This window comes from Scyliorhinus canicula, chromosome 28, assembly GCF_902713615.1.
Source record: "Scyliorhinus canicula chromosome 28, sScyCan1.1, whole genome shotgun sequence".
NCBI classification, from domain to species: Eukaryota; Metazoa; Chordata; class Chondrichthyes; order Carcharhiniformes; family Scyliorhinidae; genus Scyliorhinus; species Scyliorhinus canicula.
In genome coordinates this window covers 1,845,974-1,857,441 of record NC_052173.1, presented here as the reverse complement: position 1 = coordinate 1,857,441, position 11,468 = coordinate 1,845,974, and the positions used below count along the sequence as shown (strand labels likewise).

Sequence of the window (11,468 nt, the reverse complement as noted above, 5' to 3'; positions counted from 1 at the left end):
GGATGATGCCAGCACGTGCTGGCGCTCCTGCGCGTGCACCGACTCGCGCCGGCCGGCGGAGGCCCTCTGGCGCCGGTTGGCATGGCGCCAAGCCCCTTTCCCGCCAGCCAGCAGGGCGCCAACCACTCCGGGGCGGGCCTAGCACCTGAAGGTGCGGAGGATTCCGGAGTGGTTCACGCCACTCCAGCCTGCCGGGACCCCCTGGGTGGGGGAGAATCCTGCCCCTGGTCTAAAAAACTATTTGAGGGAGGGAAGAGTTCTCTCCCCTTTGTGTAAGGCGCATGTCCTGACATCACCCATGAACGGCATTGCTCTGATTTGAAGATTCTGCCCTCTTCTCACCCCCCACCCACCCACCCAGCCCCCAACCAGAGAAAATACTTTCTCTCTATTGACCCTATTGTGTACTCTTTTTTTAAAAAATTTAGTGTACCCAATTATTTTTTCCAATTAAGAGGCAATTTAGCGTGGCCAATCTACCTATCCTGCACATCTTTGGGTTGTGGGGGTGAAACCCACGCAGACACGGGGAGAATGTGCAAACTCCACACGGACAGTGACCCAGGGCCGGGATTCGAACCCAGGTCCTCAGCGTCGTAGGCAGCAATGCTAACCACTGTGCCACCGTGCTGCCCCTCTATCGTGTACTCTAATGATAAATCCCTCAATCAGATCACCCCCTTAATCTTCTTTACTCCAGGCAATATAAATCTGTGCAACCTATACTTGTAATTTCATTTCCTTTTTCCCTCGAGGGTTTGATTCTATCTTGTCCTTTAAGACATTCCTTAAAAAGCCACCTCTTTGGCCAAGCTGTTGAATACCTGCCCTAATTTCTCCTTGTTTAACTTGGTGTCAACCTTTGTCTGATGATGTTCCTGTGAAGGATCTCGAGGCATTTTACTGCATTGATAGCACAGTATAAACGCCAGTTTCCATTGTTGCTGAATTAAATGGCAGTTCAGTCTGGAATACTAAATCTGATAATGTGCAATGCGACAGGATTAACCCATGACCTCATTGTGAAAGTGCCGCTAGGCAACAGTGATCATAATATGATTAAATTAAGTTTGAGGGAGAGGGGAGTGGACCAAAGACTAGTGTTTTAAACTTAAATAAGGACAATTAAGAGAGCATGAGACAGAGCTGGCTGAAGTGAATTTGGGAAATTCGGGCCTGAATTCTCCGTGTCACTCCGCCGGCAACAGGAATTGCGAACTTATGGAGAAGAGTGCGCAATGGAAAAAGCGGAATTTGTGCCCGCCGTCAGTTCCATCGCCATGCTTCGATCCCCTGTTAGCGGCGATATCAAAGTTTGCACACTGTCGGCGGGTTGATGCAAAACCGTCAGTTGCATGGATTTAAATATGATTAGTGGGTTGAACACTTCATGCTCCACCCCTCTGCGACGCTCCGCTTCTCTTAGGTGGAAGTCATGTGATTGCAAATTGGTGCAAGTATTTCCAAGCGGGGCTTCGGCGCCATGGGTGCAGAGGGCAGCGGGAGGCTCAAAAACTATCCCGGCTCTGGGTCACTGTCCATGTGGAGTTTGCACATTCTCCCCGTGTCTGTGTGGGTTTCGCCCCCACAACCCAAAGCTGTGCTGGTTAGGTGGATTGGCCACGCTAAATTGCCCCTTAATTGGAAAAAATATAGGGCGCGATTCTCCCAAACCGGGAGAAATCGTAAGGCTGGCGTCAAAAACGGACGGGTTTGACGCCAGCCTCCCCCTCCCCGACCGGGAACCGATTCTGGTCCCCGGTCGGGGCTAGCATGCCGCGGCCGTGAACTCCGGCATCGCGGGCTTAACGAATTTCGTTAAGCCCGCTTGCCAGAGTTTGCGACGGCTGACGCGTCACATGACGTCAGCCGCGCATGCGCGGATTGGAAGACTCCAACCCGCGCATGCGCGGATGACGTCATCGCGTATTTGCGCGAAACCCGCGCATGCGCGGGCCGGGATGCCCCTCAGCCGCCCCGCGAATTGATACAGCGGGGCGGCGGAAGGACAAAGAGTGCGCGGGAATCGGACCCGCTGCCTGCGATCGGTGCCCACCGATCGCGGGCCCATGGCACCCTTGGCCGTGGTACTGCCGTGCCAATCGGTGCCATGGTTGCCAAGATCGGAACTTTACGGCCGTTTTTACGAATGGCCAGGCCAGGTGTGTTTGCCGTTCGTAAAAACGGCCGTAAAGGGCTTGGACTTCGGCCCATCGGCCAGCTGTGAATCGCTGCTCGCCGTAAAAAAACGGCGGCAGCGATTCGTGTCGGGAGTCGGGCGTGGGGGGGGGGGGGGAGAATAGCGGGAGGGCGTCAAACTAGCGTGGCCGTAAAAATTTACGACCCCCGCTATTCTCCGCACCGTTGTGAGTGCGGAGAATTGCGCCCATAATTGGGTACTCTAAATTTACAACAAAAATAACAATTGCTGGGCTTGCTAGGAGATGGTTGACCGGCCGGGGAATGATTTGGTGCCGAGTCCATGGACCCGGGGAGTTCCCCCTCGGGATCGGGCTGGTGTGGCTTAGACTGCCATTGCTGCAGTTCGTGGATTCAGATACACCCCTTTGGTTCTACTGACCGGCTCCTGGCTGCTCACTCTGCTGACTGCTCACCATGTCCTGTAATGTTCAGAGAACCTCTGTTGGTGTGGGAGCCCACCCAGGCCGCCCCTCTGGAAACCCTCATACCCCAGCGGTATCAGGAAGGGGATGGGCGTGGCCAAGCTCAATCAGGGGCCTACCAGGTGTTGCCACTCCTCAGAAACGCTGCCCCATTGCAGAGGAAGCAGAGCTCACTCCAAACATAGGATACCTGCACCGCGGCCTTTGGCACCCGCCCTGGCACACTGCCCCTCTCAGGGCAGAGGCTTCACCAGTGACCCCCCACCCCTCAGGATCACGGGCTGTCTCCTGGTGAGGCTGGCCCCGCTGACTGCCTGTGCCACCTCTCTCAGGTGCTGGAGAGCACCTCCTTTCACAGGAGGGCGGGTTTGAGTCGGCGGCCCACCCTGGGGCAGAGGGTGTCCCTCCTCTCCTCACTGACATCGAGCAGTGGGTCCACCTCGGACTCCATCTTTGAGACTGCAGTGAGTGTGGGGTAAGTCGTGCGCTCAACAACAGTTCCAGCTGTCAGGCTCTTTAACGCTAACCCCAGCTCGAGTGGCCACACCGCCTGCTGGGCCGGGAATTGCTTTCAATTCACGCTGGCAGAGTGCCAGCCGATTTGCACGTCCTGAGTTGTGGGACGAATCGCGCCCCCAACGGAAACGTAAATCGCAAACTATTCAGTTCCGGCGGGAACACTTAGGGCGGGATTCACCGCAATGAGTGAATTGGCCTGCCGCCAACGGGACTGCGCGAGTTAGCGCGTGCGCAGAACCACTGGCGGGGAATCGGAGAATCCCGCCTTTAGTCTCCCAAATGGAAAATCCAGCCCTTGGTTTTTTTTTTAATAAATTTAGATTACCCAATTATTTTTTCCAATTAAGGGGCAATTTAGCGTGGCCAATCCACCTACTCTGCACATTTTTGGGTTGTGGGGGCGAAACCCACACATACACGGGGAGAATGTGCAAACTCCACACGGACAGTGACCCAGGGCCGGGATCGAACCTGGGACCTCAGCACCGTGAGGCGGTTGTGCTAACCACTAGGCCACCGTGCTGCCCTTCCAGCCCTTGGTTAATGGATAGGTCAGTAGAGATGGGGCAGCACGGTGGCACAGTGGTTAGCATTGTTGCCTACGGCGCTGAGGACCAGGGTTCGATCCCGGCTCTGGGTCACTGTCCGTGTGGAGTTTGCACATTCTCCCCGTGTCTGCGTGGGTTTCACCCCCACAACCCAAAGATGTGCAGGATAGGTGGATTGGCCACGCTAAATTGCCCCTTAATTGGAAAAAATAATTGGGTACTCTTAATTTTTTTTTTAAAAAGGTCAGTAGAGATGCCGATAGGGTTAGGGTGGGCAAGGTGGGCTCCATGCCCCCCTTCTGTGCTGTACCATTTGTAGGGTTCGATCCAAGGAGATATTTCGGAATACTTAGAAAAGATACATTCTGCTGAGGAAGACTAAGGAAAGGACACATCATCCGTGGCTAACTAAGGAAATTGAAGATAGTATCAAATTGAAAGAAAGTATATAATTCCACAAAGATGAGTGGAAGGTCAGAAAACTGGATAGAATACAGAGAACAGCAAAGAATGACGGAAAGATTAATAAGGAGGGAGGAATGCGACTATGTGATAAAGCTAGCTCGGAATATCAAAACAAACAGTATGAGTTTCTACAGGTATTTAAAAAGGAAAAGAATAAGTTGAGTGAGTGCTGATCCTCAAGCGAGTGAGAATGGGGAATTAATCATGGAAAATAAGGAAATGGCAGATACATTGAATAGATATTTTGCATCTGTCTTTGCTGTAATTGTCATAATATACACCAGTATGTCATGATGCAGACACACACTGATGGACATACTCTGGGACCAATCAACATGCACAAACACCGCAGCCAATCACCAGTTAGAACACGCACGATAAAGACAGAGGGCATCACTTTTCCCGCTCATTTTGGATGCTGCCTCTCAGAAGCACAATAGCTCATCAGTTACAGTACAGACTCTCACCACGTGCTGAGAGATTCAACTGGTTCAGACAGGCACAGGTCTCTAGTTAATCTAGCCTCGTGTAAACCCACAGTTATCGTATGTCTAGTATTTTATAAGAGTTAATAAAATAGTGTTGAACCTTCTTCAGTGTTGGTGGCATCTATCTGCTTCACAAGTCCACAGTGCCCAACACATCATAGAACATAGAACAGTACAGCACAGAACAGGCCCTTCGGCCCTCAATGTTGTGCCGAGCCATGATCACCCTACTCAAACCCACGTATCCACCCTATACCCGTAACCCAATAACCCCCCCCTTAACCTTACTTTTATTAGGACACTACGGGCAATTTAGCATGGCCAATCCACCTAACCCACACATCTTTGGACTGTGGGAGGAAACCGGAGCACCCGGAGGAAACCCACGCACACAGTGGGAGGACGTGCAGACTCCACACAGACAGTGACCCAGCCGGGAATCGAACCTGGGACCCTGGAGCTGTGAAGCATTTATGCTAACCGCCATGCTACCCTGCTGCCCGCATCAGCTGCCTGCCATCAGTACTGGAGACAAATAACATCCCAGAAATAATTGTGAATCAGGAGGTGAAAGGGCAAGAGGAACTGAAACAATTAGAATCACCAGGAAAGAGTACTGAGAGAACTCTGAGAACTAAAAACGGACAAATCCCCAGGTCCTGATAGATTTCAAAATAAGTGAGTGCCAGGATAATAAATGCATTGGTTTGAATTTTCCAAAATGTCCTAGATTCTGGAACGGTCCCAACAGATTGGAAAATAGTGAATGTGGCTCCTCTATTCAATAAAAGACAGACTCTGCCATAGGAAAATTGCTGGAATCCTAATAAAGAGGGGAAGACACTCTGAAACTCTCGATCCAATCAAGCAGACAACATGGTTTTTGTGAAAGGGAAATCATGGGCGGAATTCTCCGCTCCTGCGCGGCATCGGGAACTCGGCCGAGTTTCACGACGGCCTCGGAGGCCGCTCCTCGCACCCTATTCACCCCCCAGGGGGCTAGGAGCGGCGTTCCGTAAATCTCGGCCGTCGTGCGTTGCCGCTTGCATCAAGGAGGCGCGCCGAGAATGACGCGACGCAGCGCCTAAGTGACATCAGCCGCACATGCGCAGTTGCCGTCTTCCCCTCCGCTGTCCCGCAAGACATGGCAGCTTGATCTTGCGGGGCGGTAGAGGGGAAAGAGTGCGTCCCTTGGAGACACCAGCCCGACGATCGGTGGGCACCGATCGCGGGACAGTCCCTTCCCGAGCACGGCCGTGGTGCTCACTCCCCTCTCCGCCCCCCCCACAAGCCACAAACGAAGCTTTGGTGCCATGTTTACGCCGGCAGTGACCAGGTGTGGTTGCCGCCGGCGTGAACAGGTCGGGAACGTCAGGCCGCTCGGCCCATCCGGGCCGGAGAATCGCCGGTCACCGTGAAAAACGGCGAGGGGCGATTCTCCGAGCGGGGGGTGGGAGAATCGTGGGGGGGGGGGGGGGGGGGCAGGGCGGTGTGTCGTGAGTCGCCCGGCCCTCCCGCGATTCTCCCACCCGGCGCGGGGAGCGGAGAATCGGGCCCAATGTTTGACTATTTTATCGGAGTTTTTTGAGAAAGTAAAAAGCAGTGTGGATAAAGGGGAAACTGCGGATGTACTGAATTTACATTTCCAGAAGGCATTTGACAAGGTGCCACATCAAAGGTTACTATGCTAAATAAGAGCTCATGGATTGGCTGGCTGACAGGAAGCAGAGAGTAGGAATAAAGAGGTTATTTCCAGGTTGGCAGGGTGTGATGAATAGAGTGCCAGACGGATCAGTGCTGGGGCCTCAACTATTTACAAACTGTACCAATGATTCGGATGAAGAGACCGAATGTGTAGTTGCTACATTTTTTTAATGACACAAACGATTGCAGAACTCGGAGTTGCAGAGGGATCTGGATGTCCTGGTACATAAACCAGGAAAGTTAGTGTGCAAGTACAGCGAGTGATTAGGTGGGCAAATAGAATGTTATTTATTGCAAGTGTAACAGACAGGAGGGGGTTAATTTAAACAGCCCTAATTTCACCACCCATCCATAAGCAAGTGTTTTTGATTGTTTCCCTCCAAGTGATAGCGTATTTTCCAACCCCTCAGTTTTGATGTGATCCAATTTTCTATTAACCCCACAGCAGAGGGTGACGCGGTGGCACAGTGGTTAGCACTGCTGCCTCACGGCGCTGAGGTCCCAGGTTCGATCCCGGCTCTGGGTCATTGTCCGTGTGGAGTTTGCACATTCTCCCCGTGTTTGCGTGGGTTTCACCCCCCACAACCCAAAGATGTGCAGGCTCGGTGGATTGGCCGTGCTAAATTGCCCCTTAATTGGGAAAAAATGAATTGGGTACTCTTAAATTTTTTTAAAATAACCCCACAGCAAACTTGAGACAAGATAAACTCAGAAGGGTTAGTTTATTTGCAGACCCACAACCCGAAAAGAGGATTTGCAACGTCCCTCTTGTGTTCCGATAGAATCCCGACAGTGCAGAAGGAGGCCATTCGGCCCACTGAGTCTGCACCGACCCTCTGAAAGAGCATCCTACCCAGGCCCATTCCCCCGTAACCTCACTTACCCTGCGCATCCCTGGGCACTAAGGGACAGTTTAACATGGCCAATCCACCTAACCTGCACATCTTTGGACTGTGGGAAGAAGATAGATTCTGCAATAACAAGGGAATCAAAGATTATCGAGGGTGGGCAGAATGTGGGGTTGAGGCCACAATGCGATCAGCCATGATTGATTGAACGGCAGGGCAGACTCGAGGGGCTGAGTGGCCCCCTCTTAATTTGCAGGTCCTGTTATGCCCTGAGGTGTCTTATGGAAATCAAAACATTTCAGAATTGTTAACATATTATCATTTGTAATGAAAGCTACAAACAAAATATCAGGTTCTGTGGCTGTTAAGAATGAAGGTAAGGAACGTTTGGGGTTACACTATTGAAAACTGACAAACTGAAGATCAGCTCAGTAGTGCTCCCAGCAGGAACTTTGGAATATTACAGGTGCCTATTACTTTGTAAAATAACAACAGTCTGCATTTATATAGCCCCCTTTAACGTCGTAAGATGCTTCCGAAGAGCTGATCTGAAGGCTGAGTGGATCTCGCACTTTAAATCAACTGATGGGACATTAGTTTGAATTCCTGATCTTATTGATTGGAATAAGTTGTCATTCATCAGTGATTTTTCCCTTAACATAGAACATAGAACAGTACAGCACAGAACAGGCCCTTCGGCCCTCAATGTTGTGCCGAGCCATGATCACCCTACTCAAACCCACGTATCCACCCTATACCTGTAACCCAACCCTTAACCTTACTTTTATTAGCACACTACGGGCAATTTATCATGGCCAATCCACCTAACCCGCACATCTTTGGACTGTGGGAGGAAACCGGAGCATCCGGAGGAAACCCACGCACACAGGGGGAGGACGTGCAGACTCCGCACAGACAGTGACCCAGCCGGGAATCGAACCTGGGACCCCTGGAGCTGTGAAGCATTTATGCTAACCACCATGCTACCCTGCTGCCCCTGCTAACCGCAGAGTCCTTTTCAGAGTATCGACGCCCTACAGCAAGCAGTATATTTAAACCGAGTCTCCATAAACTACAGCAAACAGAACTTCTGATCAAAACTCCAGCAAAGTCTCCCGATAAAAAAAAGCAAGATTATTTCTTCAGCAAACTGCAGCTAGGGCATCTCAATTCTAGCCAGATTTTTTGCTCCTATACGAATGATGTTGAACACAACCATCCAAAATTCCTGGACCTTAATTGACCGTTTCTGCTCGATGTAAAGAGCATTTTTAACAGTGTAACCGTTAACTTTGATGCGAATGGCCGGAAACTTTTTAAACATGGACATATTAAGTGGTGGCAACCATGCTTGTTTACAGTGCTGACTCTCTGAAAATTTTTAATTGCCAAATTATTGCTCATTTCCTGATTTTAGTGCAAGAAATACAGGGAGACGCTCTCAACTCAGAGGAAAGCAGAACTGGAAGAGAAGTTGTATGCCAGTGAGCTTTTCAAGGATAAGAAAGCTGCATATGCCGCCAGGTAATAGAAATCTTTTCCAGTTCCTTGAGTTCCTCACGTTACTAATGGCCATTACCCAATGACACCTCTGCTGCTACCAGAGACCCAGCTGATGTCCTGGGCCTTTGTCAATGCCTTCATGATAAGACCAGCCCACCCATACAGGTTGGCAAAGTCCCTCTTCCATCCTGCTGTACAATTTATACCTTCCACAGCCATCGAGGAAGCTGTGGTGGTCAGAGACAAAGCTACAAACTGTCACCTTAAAACAAGTGCACAGTTCTCCCTGTTGTTTCATGGTGTGAGCCTGTAGCAGCAATGCTCAAATATTTATAAACGGACGGGCCCAATAATCCTACCAGTTTCTTTCATTAGCGGGTCCTAGTGTTGCCCTGTGATGCGACCATCAATTCACACGAGACGATTAGTAGCAGTGAACAGTGGTTTTAATCAGCTAGATCTGTGCCTGCCTGCGACTGCTCGGTACTGAGTGCCGCCTACTGGCTGCAGATCTATATACCACCCCCTAGGGGGCGGAGCCACAGGGGCATCGACATAATACAAGACAATACAGTGGTGAATTGCAGTAGCAATACGTTCACCACACCCTGTAACCATCCCCCAGCAACCCAAAACCACATGAACAGCTATTCCTGCTCTCTGTTCAGCATCTCCAAAGTTATGACAGGAGATTAAACGAACCTCAGGGAAATTCTCCTCCCAGATGTACATTCAGGTCAGTCGTGTAGCACAAGGTTCTGGCACACAAAGGGTTAACGTGGAGCTGAGTACAGTACCGCCCACACAGTGATGTCAGAAAGCACATGACCCACCCACACCTGCGGGCCAGTGTAGCATTGGACAGAGTCGTGTGTAGAAGCAAGCATGGACCTTTACTGTGCCTTTGTATATAGTGTCTAGCAGTTAATAAATAAACTACAAGGGCAGCACGGTGGCCTAGTGGTTAGCACAACCGCCTCACGGCGCTGAGGTCCCAGGTTCGATCCCGGCTCTGGGTCACTGTCCGTGTGGAGTTTGCACATTCTCCCCATGTCTGCGTGGGTTTCGCCCCCACAACCCAAAAATGTGCAGGGTAGGTGGATTGGCCATGCTAAATTGCCCCTTAATTAGAAAAAATAATTGGGTAATCTAAATTTATAAAAAAAAAATAAATAAATAAATAAACTACCTAAGATTCTGGATACCTTAATAAGACATACCAAACTACCCCAACACATTGCAACAAGTCATGCTATCATTTTCAGGCCAGCAGTGGAAACTGTGCATATCCAATAGTTTAAACACAGAGGACTAACTATTGTGCCCATCAAATTTGCACCTGTGCCTTTAAATGCCAATCTTATTGTCATTGACTCATTTAACTTCTTTTTCAAAGAGGTAATTTACTCTGCCCCAAGTTCTGGGAATCTCATGTACTCACTATTGCATTGTGGGATATTCCCCTTAGATTTAGTTATAGAACATACAGTGCAGAAGGAGGCCATTCGGCCCATCGTGTCTGCACCGACCCACTTAAGCCCTCACCTCCACCCTAACCCCGTAACCCAATAACCCCTCCTAACCTTTTTGGACACTAAGGGCAATTTAGCATGGCCAATCCACCTAACCCGCACATCTTTGGACTGTGGGAGGAAACCGGAGCACCCGGAGGAAACCCACGCATACACGGGGAGAACGTGCAGACTCCGCACAGACAGTGATCCAAGCCGGGAATCGAACCTGGGACCCTGGCACTGTGAAGCCACAGTGCTAACCACTGTGCTACCGTGCTGCCCATATGGACTAGTTAGGGGCTGGTTTAGCTCAGTTGGCAGGACAGCTGGTTCGTGATGCAGAGCAAGGCCATGCAACGCGTGTTCAATTCCCGTACCAGCTGAGGATATTCATGAAGGCCCCGTCTTCTCAACCTTGCCCCTCGCCTGAGGTGTGGTGACCCTCGGGTTAAATCACCACCAGTCAGCTCCCCCCCCCCCCTTAAAGGAGAAAGCAGCCTACGGTCATCTGGGACTATGGCAAGTGTACTTTTAGTTCTGGATATCTTAGTTTACTTGTGCTTGTCTAGTCTTGTTCCATAATCTATTTTATGAAGATTTAATCTGTTTCTGTGACTGTCAGTGTGTCCCAGCCTTTCAAAGGAATGTATATGGACGCTCAGAGAAAGGCCAAATACCAGAAACTGGCCAGCAGCATAGAGGGGAAGTTACTTATGATGGACACAGCCACAAAAATTAACAGAAAGGATGGAAAGGTAAGGAGAAAAATATCAATCTTAGAGCTGCTGCAACACATAAAATGGGGAGGGGGGGGGATAGGACTAGGAGACACCTGCGTGGAGTTGGCTGAGGGAGGGGAGTTGAAATAACATTCCATAATTGCATCCATACTGTATTTAATTGTTTGGACTCTTAATCATGTCCATGTGCTGTCTCCATTCCAGCATTCTCCAAGGATCTTGATCATGACAAACAGCTACTTTGTCTTGGCCGATACAAAATCCCTGCAAATTAAAACACTGATCAAAATGAACGAGATTGCGAGTATCTCTATGAGCCAACGTAAAGATGGACTCCTTGCGCTACATGTTGCGGAGGTGAGTATGGATTGAACCTGGGATGCCATGGCAAGAGTTAAATATTGATGAATGAACTATGCCAAGATTCAGGAGCCGACAGTGGGTGCTTTGCCCCATCCAGACCTGGTCCCGTTAGAAAATATGTCATCTGATCCCTTCTCCACTTGGATTACAAC

General features: G+C 50.1%; 1 protein-coding gene across 1 annotated transcript in view; it reads left to right on the top strand.

Annotated features, from left to right (window-relative positions):
• Nucleotides 1-11,468, top strand: part of LOC119958077 (unconventional myosin-Ib-like) — a 99,126-nt gene that overhangs the window by 82,274 nt on the left and 5,384 nt on the right. The window contains 3 exon segments of the mRNA XM_038786303.1: nt 8,614-8,720; nt 10,836-10,968; nt 11,158-11,310. Of these exon segments, the coding sequence (XP_038642231.1) occupies nt 8,614-8,720; nt 10,836-10,968; nt 11,158-11,310 (393 nt within the window).